We start from the raw sequence: 19,169 nt of genomic DNA, 5'->3' as shown, positions 1-19,169 counted from the left end.
ATGCCGCTATCCACGAATCCTTTGCACAAAAAGCGGCTTGTCCCCTAGAATCCGTAGATGCTAGTTATCCTAATAAAGTAGGCGCCGATCAATCGGAACCGGATCTGTCGCCCGATCTCGAAAGGCAAACGTACTCGGAGAAGCGTAAATTCTGGGAGGATATCTCGAAGAAGCGCGAAAGCTACCAGCGTTCTGAATCCGAGATTTCGAGAACCTCTCAAGTGACGATTAACGAGAGCGACAGCGAGTCGTGCCAGCCGAATGTCGTGTCCGAGGAGGGTGATGGAACCACAGAGGGTATTTCGGACGTCATACGATCGGAAACCATCGAGGACATCAACGTACCGGACATCTCGGAGTGTTCAGTGGCGGAAAAGGCACACTACTTTGAAGAACAGATACAGAAAGAGATGGCGAAGGGCACGCCAAGAGTACACCAGCAAGACTCTGTCAAGTCTGAGAAAGACAAACCTCTCTTCAAGGGCAAATCGATCGAAGATCAGAAGAGTCGAGTAGAAAAAAGTGTACTGGAAATAACAAAGGAAAAAATCGATATCGAAGAGAAACACGTGGCGGAAGCGAGAGAGATAGATAAGATTGCAAAAGCTGCTATGGAACATGATAAATGGAAGGAAACATGGAAAGAACCGAAAGATAAAAAGAAGAAAGATTCGGACGAGGATAAAGAAGTGCGTGAAGAAGTTCAGAAGATAATAGCTCAGCCAGTGATGGAAATTTGTAAAGAGTTATTAAATAAGGAAAGGGAACTCGCTGAGGAGACAGAAGTGAGACATATGATTACAGAAGAGCTCCCTACACAAAAGAAGCCTGATATATCAACGGATGTTTTCCAAGAAATCGTGGAAGAAGAAAAGCCACAGATACCATTAAGCAAGGAGAAGTCGGCTAGAAGACGAATGATAACGGAGGAAACAACGATTATTTATAAAATGCAAAAAGACGGAACTCTGGTGCAAGAGCAGATTCACAAGTCGGTACAAATCGAAGGTGCGAATGGTAAACCAGTTACACAAGTTCCGGAAGTTAGCGTAGAAACAAAGATATTTGAAAAAGGTTTACCAGAAACTTACGAAGTGCAAACTATAGGCGACGTTGAGAGATTACGAACGGAGATTAAGGCTGAATCGTTTCCTCCTGATGTTCAAAAAGAAATCGAGCAATTTCTTGAGGAGGAGAAGCGAATCGAGGACGAAGTGGAAATGGAAGAAAAGAAGAAGATGACCGAGATTAATCTTGAAAAAGAAAAGAAATTCACTCCTGACATAGATATTAAACAGATGAAGAAAGAATTCGAATCTCGCATTCCGATTTCCACGGCAATGGCTGAAAAGGATAAGAGCCAGAAAGAAGGAAAGGGCAAAACTTTACCAGAAAAACCTGAGGAAAAATCGATAAAAAGTTCTCCAATAGCGGAGAGGGAAAAGGATGCTGCTTCATCAGTCAGCAAGAAGAAAGAATTTGAATCTCGTATACCAAAACGTATTGCAGAAGGAGCGGCAATGAAAGAAAAGGAAGGGATGAAAAAGGACTTATCGGGACGAAAAGACGGTGAGACCGTTACTGTTACTGAGAAGAAATCCAGCGAGGAAATCACTTCGCGACATGAGGAACGTTCGACTACGAAAAGCACGACGCAGACTTTTTCCAAAACTTTTACCGACATGCAGGATGCATTCAAGATGTTCGAAGACATAAGTACAATGAAAGATAAGGATTTTGGTACAGTCACTTCGAAAGTTGATACCAAAGCTACCACTAAAGTAGAAAAAAAGGAGATACTTTCATCTGAGATCTCCAGCGGTGCGGATAAATTTATAACTCATGAAGAGAAGGAAAGAGTGGAACGGAAGAAGTCTTCAGAGTCTAAATTAACTAAAGAATCACCAGCTGAAACAATAGAGGAGAAGAAAAGTAAAAGCGAAGAGATGGATAAAACCACAATGCAGAAGATGTCGATGAATGTGACGGAAGATAAGGAAGTGATAGATGCAAGTGCTTCTGAATCTAGAGCGGAAAGTAAAAAGGAAGAATTATTTAAACTGCTGGAGGATAGTGAAGGAATCGCAACGGAAAAATCAGGAACTACTAGAGACAGACAAAGTGATGTGGATGTAGCAATTCGAATTAAGAAAGACGATACGAAAGAGGTAGAAGATGTTAAGGAATTACCTAAAACAGCTAAAGGTGAAGAAATAGACTTAGAAAAAGTTGAAATGATTGCACAAGGACAATCTTACAGAGAAAGCTCAGACAGTTTTAAAATTAAGCAATTTATACCTAGCCAGAAAGAGAAAATGGATTCAACCAAAAAGAGTGAAAAAGATGAACAACTTGTAAGTAAAGAAGCTCCGATGTCTTTAGAGAAAAAAGAACAATTAGTCGCCAAAGAAATCGAAGCGCGAAATATAGCGGAAGGTCTGATACAATCGATTGAGAGTGAAATCGAGAGAAGATCATCGACATCAGGATTGAAACCCCAGATGTTGAGTAAAGAATATCTAGATCAATTAATCTCCGAAAGCAGTGATACTGACCACGAAAAATTGGCGGACGATCTGACAAAGAAATTTGAAAGCATTGTAAAAAAGGACGAATTGATGGAAAGCAAAGCAGAACATCCGATTGCGGGAGAATTATCGAAAACATCTATACAAGAGGAATTATTTGAGAAAGGAGACACTAGAGACAGTGACATAAGCGAGGATATAACAAGAGATGAAGAATCTTCATTGCATGACCGAGAAGAGAGCTTGCAATCATCTTCGCAAGCCAAGCTTCAAGATAGAGATATCACTGTAAGTCCTAGCAGTATATCTGAGCAGATTGATCTGGAAGAAACGATCGATGTTGACAGTGGAGAATTGGAGGACATATCTAAGCCTATATCTAGTCCACATTCCGAGAAATTTCGTTCGGATAGATCAAGCGGTCAAGTTGAACCGCTTCAAAAAGACGTGTATGGTGATACTAGTTTAGTGAAAGACAAGATAGTATCGGAAATCTCGGGCGCTAGAGTGTTAGAAATTTTGGAGCCAGGTATAGACAGTCGCCAGGACTCGGTCGATGTACCGTCTTTGGAGTTAGATGAGCATAAAGTGTCTGAACAGACTAGTAGGGATGTACCATCCTTGCACGAGAGCATGGCTGTTGATTCTTTGGAGAGGATTGATCAAGAAAAAGATATGACCGTTAGTTCTAGCACAGTGTCTGAAGACGTTAATGCAGATTATCCTCCGATTCATGAGCATGTCTCTTCGACTTCACCAAAGGAGTATGATGCAGGGGATAGACGAAGAACGGACAGTTTTGAAATTGAAAGCCCGCCGTTGGTCTCACCAAGAGTTAAACATGTACGTGATCTAGAGATCAAACCAGTGGATTGGATGATCGGCGACGAGAAAATCGAAATATCGGAAACACTACAGCCTTCTCAAGTTTTTAATCAGGAATTGGAGGAGTATGAGTCGTCTCTACGACGTGCTCGCACTTCCTCGCAAGACGAGCAAGAATCTATAGAACAAGAATCCGTAACAAAATCCTCTGAAGAAATTAGTGTAGTTGAATCGGTAGAATCAGTTGCTAGTGATGTCAACGTGACTGTTACGACTACCACAACTAAGGCAACAAAGTTTACCGTAGTTCCAGTGACTGAGGACTTTGATAGCGAATATATAGTAGAAAATAAATTGGAGGTTACTTGTCAAGAATTGGTTGATACTTTGCGACGAGAACACGATGCTAGAACGCCGACACAAGAATATGCTAGTCTAAGGCAACCGATGCCCCGTGAGGATGATCTGGAAACAGAAGAAGCAAAAAATTTTAATGGGGAAGCTCTACCTATTGAAATTGCAGAAATTAAACCTCAAGAAACGGGTAGAAAAATTGTTCAAAGAGACATTTCTGCGGATAAAATATCTACAACGAAGGGAGAAAAAGAAGAATCTATTCAGCATATTGCAGCTGAGGAAATACAAGTACAGGAAAAATTTGAAGATACTGATAAAGCTACAGAAGAATCAGAAGTTACAAAAGAAGAAGTTATAGAAACTAAGGAAATTCAGAAGGATTCTACAAGAGAAGGATTAGAATTACCAAAGTGTGCAAGAGTTGATGATGTGCTAAAAGAATGGACGGAGACTTATCTAGCGAAGATCAAACCTCCTAGCGAGGAATACAAACGACATATGGAGAAGACTATCGAGAAGCATGATAAACCCAGCAAATCGACTGCTTCTTCCGATACTTGTGCCTTGAAAATAAAAAAAGACGACCTCCAAAATGTCGATCTGAGTGCGCGATACGCAATAACAGTGCTAGATCAAGTAGTGAAAAAAGAGATTGCTGAAGTGAAGGAATCCTTAGAGGCAGCTAAGCAAGATTTGATTGAAGAGTTGAGTGAGAACAGTCAGACTGTAATTCAGATAAAAGATTCGCCCTCAGAGTTTCAGTTCAAACTCCAACCGGAATCCATCCCGAATGACTTACCGTTTTTGTACAGACCACCGTCCATTGAACACGTTCCTGTGGAGACTGAACCAGAAACCGAGACTGAAATTACTACGCAAACCGAATTATCATTCGCGAAAATTCAAAAACTTGACGAAGCAAAATACGAAGATACAAAAGACATTGTCGATGAAAAAGCGACTGTTGAAGCAACTGCCATCATCGACGACAAGCCAACTGATATAGTTAAAGCACCTGAAATTGATATTGAAAAACATGAAGAAGAAGAAGAAGAACCCATAATAACTATTCAAGATGAACTGGAAGAAGATGAAGAAGGTCGTCCCAGTCCGCTTCCTATCAGTAGATCGTCAGACATTGGATCAGACATGGATAATAGGGACGATAGTTATTCCTTGGCACCGCCCCAACCGGCACCGAGGAGACGTCAGAAATCGGCTAGGTTATCAAAGAAAGTGAAAACCTCGGAAAGTGAAGCTGATGTCGGTTCAAGTTCTGGCGAGAGTAGCAACTATCAGTCCTGCGATTACGAGATTGGTAGTGGAAGCAGACCTAGTTCGTCCGATGTCGAAGCGCTACAGTCTGCCGCAGGTGTGCAATCCGGAACCGCTTCGGAATACGAGACAGCGATGATGTCGGTCGAACACGAAGGATCGAAAACAATACCGACGTCGCAAGAGTATCAAACTGCGGCGAGTACGTTAAGCTCCCACGAGTCCATGAAATCTTTGAATTCCCTGAGCTCGGGTCATCTCGGCAGTATTGATAGCACCAGTGAGTTGTCAGAGACTCTAGTACCTTCCGAAGAAGCGGATGCAGATGCAGATGAAATAGATGAAAACCTGGAAAGTGCGTTGGACGCGGAGCAGGAGATGGCTGAAGCATCGGATTCTTCCGGTAGCGAAGAAATACCAATGGATGATACCATGGATAAGATTGACAGTCATATACCGTGTCGCATGAAACGTTCATCTGAAATGATCTTTCAACAGATTTTGGATGATAGTGTTAGTCTAGAGACGGAATCCATGGACGAAGTGTTGGAAGAGGATCATGCCAAGGTTGCAGACTCAGCTACTTCCGCATCTATGGACGCACCGGGGGCTCTTCAATCCGTGGACATAATGACGTCGCGAGTGTCCGAAGATGGAATTCAGAGTGTATGCACGCAAGTGATTTCGACACGAGTGACCATGCCCAGTGATAGTGAAGAGCTCGAGGAGGAAAAAGTGGAAGATTTGGAAACAGAAAGAGATATAGAAAAAGACATGGAGATAATGGACGTAGAAATGACAGGAAGTCTAGAACAGAGATCGAGTCTCGATATTCCTGGAGACGAAACTCTTGAACCGATGCAAACGACATCCGTCCATTCGATGCTGCAACAGGCCAGCATGTCTTTGTCCTCGACATCAGGGATGTCCTTCGATACCGTTGTAGAAAAAGACATAGAAAAGGATAAGTCTGAACGTCATTCACCCGATAGCGATTCGTTTGAACTTGTAGATAAACCCGATATCATCGATGATTTCGTAGTGATTGAAGAAGTCGGTCGTGAAGCAGAGGAGTTCGATGCTGAGGGTAAGAGCATTCGTATTAGTTCGGTACCTCAGACTACTAGCAAGCAGTACGACCGTGATCTAGAAAATCTGATCGCAGAAAACAAGGAGGACACGCAGGTTTCGACAAGTCAGGTGTCAAAAAACAATGATCTGTTTGATTTCGAGTCCGAAGAAAGTCCACCACAGGCGTCGAACGACGACCAATCTCAATCCTATTCCGATGAAGAACAATATGAGAGTAAGAAATGGATAGAAATGCAATTCCACGCTGACGCACGAGTCTATGACATCGAATACGATCGCGGACCATTGGAAGACATCAAGGAGGAAGAGATCACAGATTTTGAAGCCGGCAGCAGTAGACTCGGCAGTTTAGGCAGTCACAAAGAATCTATAGGGAGCGTTGGAAGTATGCGCGGTAGCTTTGGTAGTACACCGGACTATGATGTTCTGGGGAAAAAATATTTCAGCAAACCTACGGATCATGATACCGTATCGTTGACTTCATTGCAGGAGTTTGAACACCTAGAAAGCACCGTAGCAGCCGAGAATTCGCGGAGATTGCAATGCGGATCGCAGGATTCCAATAGCAATAATGGTAGTCTTCCGAGAAGATATATAACTCGTTCAGGTCATGGTGACGATGTCTCTTTGTCTTCGCTAAAGGACTTTGAAGGCTTGGAGAAAGCTTGCAGAGAGGCTCATCTGATGGAACTGCGAGCTCGTGAAGAGGAAGAGCTACTGGAACACGAAAGTCCGGAGAATAAATACAAAATGGAAAATTTGCCACGCTCGAGAACGGAAGCGGAACGGAGCGCGACTGGCTCGTTCAATCCTAGCACTTCCGGATCGGACGATTACGAAAAGAGGATAAAGGAGATTGATGAGATAATACGTATCGCTCAATCCAACGTGGAAAAGTTTGATCGGCAGGATGATACGACGGAGGATATTTCACAGATCGAGATTACCGATGCCGAAAGAGTTATCGCTCAACCAATTCCAGAAACTCTTCCAGAAGAAACGGAAGAAGCGCAAGCGTTACAGAAAGAAAGCAATATCATGGAAACTAGTACAGATTCCTTAGAATTAGAAGATGCAGAAAAAAAATATCATCCATTGTGTCGAAGCTCGGACTCTTTAGAGATGAAAACGACCTTGGACCTTCCATCTCTGAGCTCGGATTCGTTGAATAATATAAAAGACGCAAAGGAAATGCAAGAAACTGCCGAGCAATACGGTGGCAATGGAAGACGCATTTCATCGGATTCTTTGGAGATGCCTGTATTAGAGCAACAAGATGTAGGAATATCTGAGAGAAGCATCGAAAACAATGAAGAGGAAGAAGCGGCAGTTGGTAGTTCTGCTGGACGAACATCTTCAACGGGAACTAAAACGAGTAATGGCAAAACGAAAATATCAAGTAGCGATACATAAGACAATTTTCGTAGGTGCGTATTTCAAAGAAATGACTTTTAATTCAAATTGAGAATTTATTATTATCTAATTATAATCTTAAAATATGAAGAAAAAAAACAAATATTTATGAGTTTACCAAAATAATTCAATGCCTTTTATTTTTAAGTTTTGATATTATATAATTATAAAATAAGTTATCTATTATGTCTATTTTATACGAAATAATTTATGATATATTTATGTATATTTACATAAAGCGATTCATGAAAATTTTTTGAAATATTTTTTTATAAACTGTCATGACCAAAGATTAAAAGATATAAAAAATAATATATAATTATTAAAATGAAAAAATAGAATGTATATACAAAAAACAAGGAATTTGATTTTGTAATTATTTATGTCGTACATATATATCTTACATTTAGAAAACCGTGTTAAAATAAATAAATTATAAAAAAACAATTAATTTCTCTTTTTTCTTTTAAATCTGTAATTAATAAATTAAATGTATTTTATTTTGAATTTCAGATAAGTGGACCATTAGGAGGGATTTTTGCCATGATTTCATAAACATATTACAGGATAACTCAAGAAGCTTTATATGTAAAACACGATATTAAATAATGTACTAAGTAGTACATTATCAAATAATGTACTAAGATATTAAATAATGTGCATTGTGGATATACAAGATACTATTACATTTTATCCTTATTTTACGCGATGTCTTCTGATAATATTTATATTATGCTTAAGTAAGATAGTTGCTAAGATAATATTGTTGCGTGAAATAAGGAAGTGGAAGAGGATGCTTGTCATTATTAAATTTTAACGTATGTATTTGTTGTAATTCTTGCTATACTTGTTCCGGAAAATGCAAATAATCTTACTTAACTGTTTTTGAAGTCTTTACATATGTTAAGTTGCATTTATGAATACATACTTTAAAGTGCTACTTACATGTTTTACTTGTATTACAACGCAAACGATATTGTATTATTATAGCGTATTTTATAAACGTTTTGATTATGGGATGTCTTTGTGGATGCACTTTCATAAAAATAATTATAAAAATTTTATAATATATTTGACGTACCTCGTATCTTGTAATAATTTCAAGCGTTTGCAAAACTCAAAAATACAATAATGCTATCTTAATGCATGTTTACAAAGGAAGATAGATAATATCTAACGTAATATCTAAATAGAAAATTTTATATGCGAATATAATATTTAGGACACACACACACACACACACACACACACACACACACACACACACACACACACACACACACATATTACAGCATATTACAGAAAGTAGTAGTATATACGCATACCTTTTAGTTCAAATAATTTCAATAATTATTTAATAACTTATATTTGTTTTTTTATTACATACAGAGTTAGGATGTTATTAATTGCGTTTACAAATGTATTTTATACTATAACAAGTTACAATGTGATTTAAAAAGTTTGTTTCCCTAACGATGAAAATATACATCTGCATTATCTGAAATTTGTTAGTGTGCATGTTTATTTTCCTGTGAATTGTATTAACATATACTAGTTGTCACATTTATTGCTGACGACATACTGATGTAAAAAACAAACGTTTCCTATGCTTATACTATAGAAAATATATTTCGCAAACAAACGACAAATAAACAACGAATGTATAAAATATTATTTATATATTTACAACTTCTTTTGTAGTTTATACATTAAAATTTTTATACATTAAACATTTTTTTTTTAAAACAAAGTATTTTCTTAAGTTTTCATTTTATTTATTTGCTATAAAAAATAATACTTCTACTTTATAACACAGACTTGCATTATTTGTTTCCCATTATGTACTTTTTTATTAAAAATATATAATTAAATATATGTAACATTTTTGCTACATAAATTTTATGTACAGAATATTCCAAAATCAAAAATCCTTTGAATAATTAATTCTTTGAAATATTTTAAGATACAAATATACTTATAATTTCTAACACAAAAATAAAGACATTGACAACAATTGAATATCTTATTCCTTAAGCAGATAAAATACATCTAATGTCTAAATATGTTTTAATTTTTTTGCTATTAAATTTATATATAAAATTAAATATATATTTTAATAAAAAAAATTGCATTATATTTATGACATAAGTACACATATTGTTTATAAATATCACATACATCATAACACTTTACATACCAACATAAATTTACATAGTTTATACACTTTATTTACATAAATTTATATATTAAAAATAAACGTTAATAAGCCATTTTGAAACCATAATAAATAAAAATAATTTTGAAACATAAAGGTATCGCATTCGAGATGATATTCGATAATTATGTGAATTTGTTAAATATATAAATTCATCAATGTGTATATTTAAATAAATTATAATATTTTTAAAGTTTATGGATTTCTTATTATATAATAAAAAAGTGTAATATATTAAGATATCAAGTTGATTGATAAATTGATTAACAAATGCTACTATCAAATATTACATAAGAAAAAAAAAGTTTTAAATACTTTGGTCTCAGTCAAAAAAACAAATCATTTGTATTATAAATTACAATTCTTATCAACATTAGCGTCATATTTCTTGTAAAATTTAAAAAGTTTTTTAAGTCTTTCCTTTATGTAATACTTTAAAATTACAAACATATAGGTTTCAATTTTTTTTAAAAAGCTGTTTGATGTAATCCAAGTTATATAAAAAAAAAGGTATCCAAATAAAGCCCAATTGAAATGCGTGTATATAATATATCAAATAATCGATTAAGTTATTTTTATACATTACGCGCATAAAATGTACATAAAGAGCACAGCGTACAATTTCAATAACAGTAGGATATATAAACTTACGTTTATCAAATAACAACCCAATGCTGATGAGAACAATTAAATTGTTCATTATTACAAATTTTACCCAAGGATCGTCCAAATTCTAAAAACAGAAACAAGGTAAAGAGTAATGAATTAACATGTTTGTGAATTAATTTTTTATTAATTATTATTAATTATTTTTATTAATATTAATTATTAAATGTAATTATAATAAATTCTTGTTCAAAAGAAATACTTTCTAAAATGTATTTCCAAAATGTATTTTTCTTAAATAAAAATATATTTTAATTTTTTAAAATCTTATTTATTGCTATCAAATCTTATATAACAAACAAATATAACAATATTATAATGTAACTAAACTTTATAATATATTGTATATAAATATATATACATATATATATATATGTGTGTGTGTGTGGTGTGTGTGGTGTGTGTGTGGTGTGTGTGTGTGTGTGTGTGTGTGTGTGTGTGTGTGTGTATCTTTTAATATATCACGTCTTTTTAATATGTCATAATATATTATATTATTATGACATTGCATTAAAAAAAGTAGAAAAGAGAAAGAATAAAAAATAAAAATAAATAAATTAATAAAAAAAAGAAATACATAAAAATTATTTTAATTATTTTGTTTTATATTGTTCCTTTCAAATTTTATATTTAAAACTTTTTCACTACATGTAGTATCTTCTTGCGGCTTTTATAGACCATGATAAAAAAGTAATATTCCGTTAAAAATATAATTTTGTTGTAATTTAGGAATATTAAGTCGAGACATTATTATAAGTTAGCTTCCTGATAAAATGTACGTGATAATAATATGTTTGTTATACATATGCTTTTATTACTTTATTTAATATCGTGTCTATTCTTTAAATTCTTTAAATTCTTTAATTTTTTAAAATTCTTTGCATGACTTATTTCACATTATATTTTAAAAATTTATTATAAATATATATTTGGTTTATTATAACAATTTAAATAAAAAATTAATTAACCAATGTAAAATAAGAAATAGCAGTTTAAACCAATGAGAAAACAACATTATTAAAAGAAACATGTGTCTATAAAAATTTGTCGAGTAACGCTGCTTATTAATATAACAACTAATTTTAACATATTTATTATTTATAACATAATATTAAATTATCTGTTATATTTAACAGTAAATATTTAATAATAAATTATGTTGAAACCTTACCTCACGATATTTGTATAGTTGAAAATGATTGAACAGAGTTATCAAAAATTGTATACTAATATATATATTTTTCCATCTTGAAATATTAGGATTATATACAGGTCTAGGTTTTACCTACAAAATCAGAAAAAGCACTATCGTTTTACACTTAAAATTAATTGGATTTGTTTTTAATTTTAGATAATTAATTATAGATAATTAATTATAGATAATATATACATTTTAGATCTCGTTGTATTAAATATCTTTGTTATCTCACCTTTATTTTAAATTCATCTAAACCTAAACGCGGTGCACCTGGAAACCAGCTAGGACCTTTCCAAAAAACAGCTAACTTGTTAGTCCATGTATCCATATTTATACTTTTCTTAATTAAGTCTTTCAAGTAAAAGATCTATAACATTGCAAAAAGAATTAATTAAAAATAGTTTGACTTGCAAATTATTGCTTTTATATATAAACTTATTTTTATTTTTTTGTAGCTCTTTAATTTATTAATAAATTAATATATTCAATATATATAACAATTTTGATTTGTATTACAACTTATATAAAAGTTAACTTATTTTTTTGAGATATTATATATTGAAAGCATATATGTATACGTATATCTATATACACTATATATACATTTATTTATTATCGTGTTCTTTACCTGGAGATATAACGCATTAAATGATTCAATATTAATCACCAATCCATAAACTATCTCATCTTTTCGTTCTTCTTTTCGAAATGTACCGAACAATCGATCCCATATTATAAATACACCACCGTAATTTTTATCCAAGCAGTAAAGATTGCAGCCTACAAATAAATTTAAGCCTAGAAATAAATTTATAATGTAAATCACAAAAGAATATTACGTATTTAATTTACCGTGATGAACGCGATGGTGTTTAGGTGTATTAAAAATCAACTCAAGTGGTCCAAGATCACCGATGACTGTTGTATGTATCCATAACTGATATATCAAATTAAGTTGATTATGTACCATAAAATGCGATGGAGGAATAAAAAAGGCAAGAGGCAAATAGATCACCTGCAAAAAATATTTATTATTTATTATTTAAATAAAAATACAAGATGCTATAATTAGATATATAATTTTATTTTAAAATCTATTAGTTTAATTTATATATATATATACATATATATAAAAAATATGTAATCTCTTATTTTTAATGTATTTTAATTAAGTTTTTAGATATAGTATTAAAAATAAGATAAAAAAATAAGCTTAGTAAATCATTTTCTTCATAATCAATTTTGTAATAAAAATTTAAAAAAAAATAATGAAAAATATAGTTACAAAGTTACACCAATGCTGAAAAACGGATTGTCGTAAACCGACTGCGAGATTAAACTCCTCACTACTGTGATGCACTTGATGATAAGCCCATAAAAAGTGAATTTCTGCAATTTCGTTAATTAACATCTTAAATGACACAAACAAAGAGGAGAGAGATAACTGTCAATATAACTGCTTGAATAGAAAAAATTAACCATGATTACTGCGATGAGCCCAATAATAACAAAAATCCACAGCAATAAACGTAATATACCATGTCCACAATGAGTTCCAGGCTAGGGTCCATTCTCTGCCAAATCTCTCATAAATGGCAATGTATACATAATATTCGGCACCACGGGAAAGAATTCTATAAAATCGATAATGATATATTATCAAAAAAAAAAAAAACAAAAAACAAAAAAGGAAAAATATAAATACAAATACTTTATATGTATATTTATATGTATATTTAATATTTATTATTGTTAATATTATTCACTATTTTTATATTTTTATACAAACATTTTGTTATATACATTTTTTATATTTGTTTAATTTAATTTTCTTTAGTTTTCTTTCAATTTTTGTACTTATTTTTACTTATTTTTACTACATATTTCTTTAAATAAAATAGTAGTAAAATTATATTTATAAGCATCATGAATTAGAAGAGGAGCAAGAGTAAATTTATAATGTAATAAAAAAACAATAATTCTTATGCATTTAAATAAACATATAAGATAAAATAAACATATACTTGAAAATATAATAAACTGCGCAATAATTTTTTATACGTCTAAAAAGATAATAAAAAATATATACTTAAATAAAATAAATATATAATTAAATACATAATAAATTCAATTGTTTCATGCCGCTTCATCTTTTATTATAAGATAGTTATCTTTTCAAATCTTAAATAATAATAAAGATTATGTAATATATTATTATAAAACTCTTCTGATTTCTTTACAAATACATATTTTCTTTAATTTGAGTAGATATTTTTCGAGAAATTATATCTAGAAATCTTACATACCAAAAAAAATGTTTAAATAAAAAAGTTAAAAATTCAGAATTTAGTAAACAATTTATTTATAAATTTTTATAAATTTTATAAATTTTATAAATTTTTATAGTAAATTCTTATTTGTTTTAACAAATATTCAAAATGTTTTCTGTTGTTTGCTTTTGAAAAAATTTAATAGAGTTTAAGATGTTACCCTGCCAAAAGGTCGGATTAAAGCGGCACGATTGAATTCATCATATTTATATATCTCACTCAAAACAAAATTGATCTTATTTTATGGACAATATTCACAATGTATCTTTTTTTTAAATATAGAATAAAGGACAGACTGTAACTTACTCTTACCGGATAGTTTCGTGGAGTATCCAGTGAGATAACGATGTTACTTGATCATTTAAACGAAATCCTTTTTTTCTTAATATTAATTGTTCCAGAATTAATAGTAGAAAAAACGGCATCCATATCTATAAATATCACAGACTGTATACGCAGAAACTTAAACATTACGCATAGTTTCGTGTATTAGTACGCTCGAATGAGGTCTCGACAAGAATAGCGCTCACATATGACTTGTTAACGATTCATGTAGCCTGCCGCGTTTGTAACAAGTAACAAGCCAGCTGCGCATTCAAATTACCAGACTTCTTCAATGCATTTAACATCGTTTATGCTACTTTAGCATAAATCGTATCTAGTACATTTTTCTAAGAGGAATTTTGTAGATTTTAGCCGAATAAAATTGGCAGAACAGAACTAACTAAAGCTTAAACAATTCATATTAGAAGAGAGGAAGCATTTCCAATTTTTCATTTAAATTATTATTATTATCATTATATAAAAATTAACATAATAACATAATAATTACACATATTTTAAGGAAAAGTATTTATAAAATAATTAAAATTATTTTTAAAAATGTTTCTTTACTTACATCAATGTAAATTAACTTTACATAAACTTTACTGTTTACTTGTAAACGTTTACTAAACCAATCTTTTATTTTATAATTGTAGATTTCAAGAATTGTAGATTTCTCTAAATTTTTTCAAATCAATGCTAAGAATTATAAGTTTATAAAATTTTATTAACATTTGTCTTTCACATTTTATAGTTCTTTTAATTTAAAAAATATAATATATAATATTTAATATTCTTTAATAAAACATGATTAAAGACATTTCAAATACTTAAAAGTATCATTTTATCGAATATCTTAATATCTTTTAGGAAACCACGATATTGAGATTAAATTATCTTATCTTTATTGATCAATGATTAAAGCATTTGTTTTATCGTTATTCAAACTGTGAAATTATACAACATAAAAACAAGAATGTATTTGAATCCTAAAAAAAATCTAAAAAAAAATCTTCTAAAGCTAAAAAGACTTGTATTCTTATTTGATCTCATGATGACGATGTTACCTGTTGTTGATAGTCCGGTACCTCGTGTAGAAACTCGAAGGTTGTCTCCTTTGGACCGACAAGGTACCAAAGTTTTCCAAAGTGTTTTAAAAAATAATCAACAACTTCAACAAGTGAATTTAATATTATGTTCATTTTGCACACTGGAAAATATGCGCAAATCACCAAATCTCCAAAATATCTTGTAAATTTAGCAGCATTCCAGGTGTAGCGGCAAACGTCGTAGACGATATACAATATCGGATTAATCGCGCGCGTGCGTGCGCATGTGTTTATATAAGTTCGAGCTGCATAGGCACGTGACACACAGATCGTATATCTTAAGAAGGCGGTAGATGTACACAAATTTGCAAATTTAAAATCGTTTGTCGATACACATTAGTAAAAAGATTACAGGCTGCATGTTCAAACTTATTATTCAATCCAGTATTTCAGTTCATTGATGTAAAAAATACGCATCTGATAAAAAGCAAAAGATGGTACTTCCATTAACGTCACATAAACCACTATTTCAAAGATATATTATTTCTTCAGGTATAAGAAAAAAAAATTACCAAATACTGATATCTATTTATTTCATTAGTAAAAAAAAAACTAGTAAACTAGTAAAAACTAGTAAAAAATTAAATTACTATAACAGAAAAATATCTTTTACAAATACAGAACATTTAAAATTTTGAATTTTTAATAAACTTTTAAAGACTTTTAAAAAATATAAAAAGAAGTTGTTTTTTTATTTTGCTTTTAGATGTTTATTCACAAAATTTATTCACAGAATTACAATACGAGAAACTATTCCGTATATAAAAAATTAACAATAAGATAAAAAATATTAGTATAATCAATTTATACAGAAAAGAAATTTCATAGAAAACTTACTTTCTTAAACAAACATTTAATGTATCAATTAGGCAACATATTAATTTGTTTGAATTAGCACATCAATTGCTGCACTGCTCACACTGACAGAATATTGACATATATGTATGTAATTAAAGACATCGTTACCAATAATGATAGCTAGAGTAAAGAAATCTTCAAATGAAAATGCACAGTCTGTGAAAATGCGCACTAAGAAATCGTCTTCGTGTATACATATCTAAATCAAATGTTGCAGAACACGTATTTTACCAAATCTACGACACCGAGATACGCAGACATATGAGAGATTTGCGATCAAATATATGGAATATTCATGCAACAATTGCACAATCAACGTATTCCCCCTCCACGTGGCAGTTAGTGATAAGAGATTTTACAGAATGTTTGTTTGTACGCTTAACACGATTCTGCCTGGAATTATTTTATAAAAAAAGTAAAAATTCGAAGTGATTGATTAATTCTTGATACTGATAAAAGTAAAAATTCGAACAATTGAAACTTAAGATTTAAAGTGTAAAGATTGTTCAATTATTAAACAAAATTTTAAAAATAGTTTTAAATAACTGAATATATTTAGCACATCATAAGTAACAAATAATCACATTCTTAAATTTTCAGTAAGACTTAGCCAATTGTGAGGAAAATATCTTAAAAATGAAAATAGTCTTGATTCCAATTTATTCAAGCTGATCATGCAATTCTTAGCATGAACTAATGTGTAAACGTGCGAAACATAAAATGTTATCTAAGTGACAGTTATGTTATCTAAGTATTGTGGCAGTGACATCATTACTTCGTAATAACAGAATCGAATCATAAGTTTTCAGAACCTAAAACTTAATAATCTGTTAGTCAGAAATTTATGAATAATTCTATAATGTAAAAATTTACAGCTAAGTTATAAATTAATCTTATCTATCTTAAAAGAGCTTTCGTTTAAATACTAATTTAAAAAATGGAATATATATCAAAAATATACATGTATATACATGTGTATGTATACATATATACATACACATATATATAATTCTAAACTATAATGAGGTACAAATATAATAAAAAGTTTTACTATACAATATTTACAATATTTGTCTATATTGCTATTTATAAATATTTATATATATAAAAAGTGATTAGTCACTTATTGCTCATCATAATTATTTTAATATTTCTGTAATATTTAATATTAAAAGAAAATACGCATACACTAAAAAACAATGCTTATAGAATATAGCATATATTAAAAAGCTTTATTTTAAATAATCTGAATAAATGAAAAAATTAAGTAACATGCATAATAGAAAAATACTAATTGATGTTAAAGAACTTTTATAATAGTCAAACAGTCTAAAAAAAACATAAAAATTATGAGTTTTAAAATATGTTTTTAAACACAAATCTATCAAGACAGTCACATGGTCTATGGTGCGTATATACGCATGCGTACAGAAGGAATAGGAAGCATATATGAGTCGGTAAATTCAACTTTGAAATCAATTGGGATCACTGGTATAAGCGTATGAAAATTGCAAATTAAATTTGTATTTATAATTATACATATATTTAATATTTAAATATTAATAATTGGAGAAGTAAAAATTGCAGGTAAGAGAATTAAAACTTATATTGTAAAGATAACATATATGTAAGTCTTATATTTATATTTATAAACACATTTATACTTAAAATTTATGTCATGAAGAAATAATATAATAAAATTCTATATAATAATTATTATTTTAACAAACTCTATTTTTTATAAGAAAATAAAAAATATAGTTATTTATATGCTATAATCTTTTATCTTATATTTTTAATTATATTCTATATTTGAGATCTTATATTGTTTTTACAATAACTCTTTTAGATTATTTAAATTAATTACAAAAGTTTTCTCATCATAAAAATATTGTAAAGATTATTAATATTGTAAAGATTAGGATACGGATAAGATTAGGATAAAGAGATAAATTACAAATATAACAAAATTTTTTATATAGATATGATATAATCATATCCACCACACGATCTAGAAGAGAATATAAGTAAGTTTTAATATTTATTATGAGCCATTTTTTAATTTTTAAATAATTTTATATTCTAATTTTATAAAAAAATAATCTAGTTTAGTATATATATATATATATATATATATATATATATATATATAACTGTGCAGTATATAATGCTCGTCTAATGCTTTTAAATATTTCAGAAAGCTGAGTGGGAAATCTTTAAAAGTTTAAACTTCTAAACAAAAAATAAGAAACAGCTAAATATAACTCTAAAGAGATCAAAAGATGGAATCAAAAGATGAAAATGGAAAAAAAGGTGAACGTTTAAATCTTGATTGAAAGAAACAAAATTTGAAATAAAAATGGGAAAACTATCGAATAAAATAAAAACATTCAGGAAAAACTAAAAATCAAGAAGTAATCAAGAATACTTAGGGTAAAAGTTTACTGAAAGAAGATATAAACTGTGAGAAGATAAGAAACTACAGATATTGATACGTAATGACAATTAGAAATGAGAATTAGTGCAATTAGATTATCTCGCGGTTAGTAACGTGCACAGACTAATAAATATAAACGATTCAATATGTGTTTATTTGTACTCTAAAATACATCTTCATCGTTATTTTCATAGTTAATATTCAGTAATCACGGGGGGGGGGGTGATTTATGCTTGCATTTTGTTTCGTTCATTTCGGCCCAAACACGGAAGACAAAGTAAACATCGTGTTTGAAATGCCTTCGCGGTTTGGTGACCCACACAGGTGTTTGCATGGTAATAAGAACAACTAACCATTCGCTGCGACGTCGTACGGACGTACCATAATGGACAACCCGTCGTTGGCTCAGCTCGAATCTTGAGGTGTCGCTTTCTGATGATCTATTTTTACCGAAAGGCGTCCCAAGCCAGTCGGCAAGCAGGCGCTGTATAGACGACGGTTTGGGCGCTATTATAAAGCACCGTGTGTGCCGGTCGTGTTTG

At 30.9% G+C, this 19,169-nt stretch overlaps 2 protein-coding genes across 7 annotated transcripts in view; one reads left to right on the top strand and one right to left on the bottom strand.

The window, feature by feature from the left end:
* LOC105432220 (uncharacterized) overlaps window positions 1-8,994 on the top strand; it is a 29,554-nt gene extending 20,560 nt beyond the window's left edge. For all 3 annotated transcript variants that reach the window (XM_089084342.1, XM_089084341.1, XM_011646926.3), the window contains 2 exons: window positions 1-7,504; window positions 8,004-8,994. In XM_089084342.1, coding sequence (XP_088940468.1) covers window positions 1-7,490 — 7,490 coding nt within the window. In that variant the 3' untranslated portion in view covers window positions 7,491-7,504; window positions 8,004-8,994. The remainder of the gene's footprint in view (window positions 7,505-8,003) is intronic.
* A 160-nt stretch (window positions 8,995-9,154) lies between these two features.
* Window positions 9,155-19,115, bottom strand: LOC105424577 (alkylglycerol monooxygenase). 4 transcript variants are annotated; one of them, XM_089084369.1, is made up of 10 exons: window positions 16,170-17,205; window positions 15,291-15,749; window positions 14,212-14,330; window positions 13,049-13,203; window positions 12,855-12,958; window positions 12,422-12,584; window positions 12,198-12,349; window positions 11,802-11,936; window positions 11,543-11,656; window positions 9,155-10,438 (listed from the first exon to the last, which is right to left on the bottom strand). In XM_089084369.1, exons 2-10 carry the CDS (start codon window positions 15,423-15,425, stop codon window positions 10,163-10,165), a joined length of 1,353 nt encoding a protein of 450 aa, XP_088940495.1. In that variant the 5' UTR covers window positions 15,426-15,749; window positions 16,170-17,205; the 3' UTR covers window positions 9,155-10,162. The 4 variants fall into 4 exon arrangements, with proteins under 4 accessions (XP_088940495.1, XP_088940497.1, XP_088940496.1 ...); XM_089084371.1 differs by lacking the exons at window positions 15,291-15,749; window positions 16,170-17,205 and adding an exon at window positions 18,981-19,115; XM_089084370.1 differs by lacking the exon at window positions 16,170-17,205 and having other exon boundaries at window positions 15,291-15,895.
* Window positions 19,116-19,169: the final 54 nt, after the last annotated feature.

This window comes from Pogonomyrmex barbatus, unplaced genomic scaffold, assembly GCF_055798465.1.
Source record: "Pogonomyrmex barbatus isolate J1 unplaced genomic scaffold, ASM5579846v1 scaffold8, whole genome shotgun sequence".
NCBI classification, from domain to species: domain Eukaryota; kingdom Metazoa; phylum Arthropoda; class Insecta; order Hymenoptera; family Formicidae; genus Pogonomyrmex; species Pogonomyrmex barbatus.
Note: the sequence above shows the minus strand (reverse complement) of the source record. Positions and strands in the feature narration are given on the sequence as shown.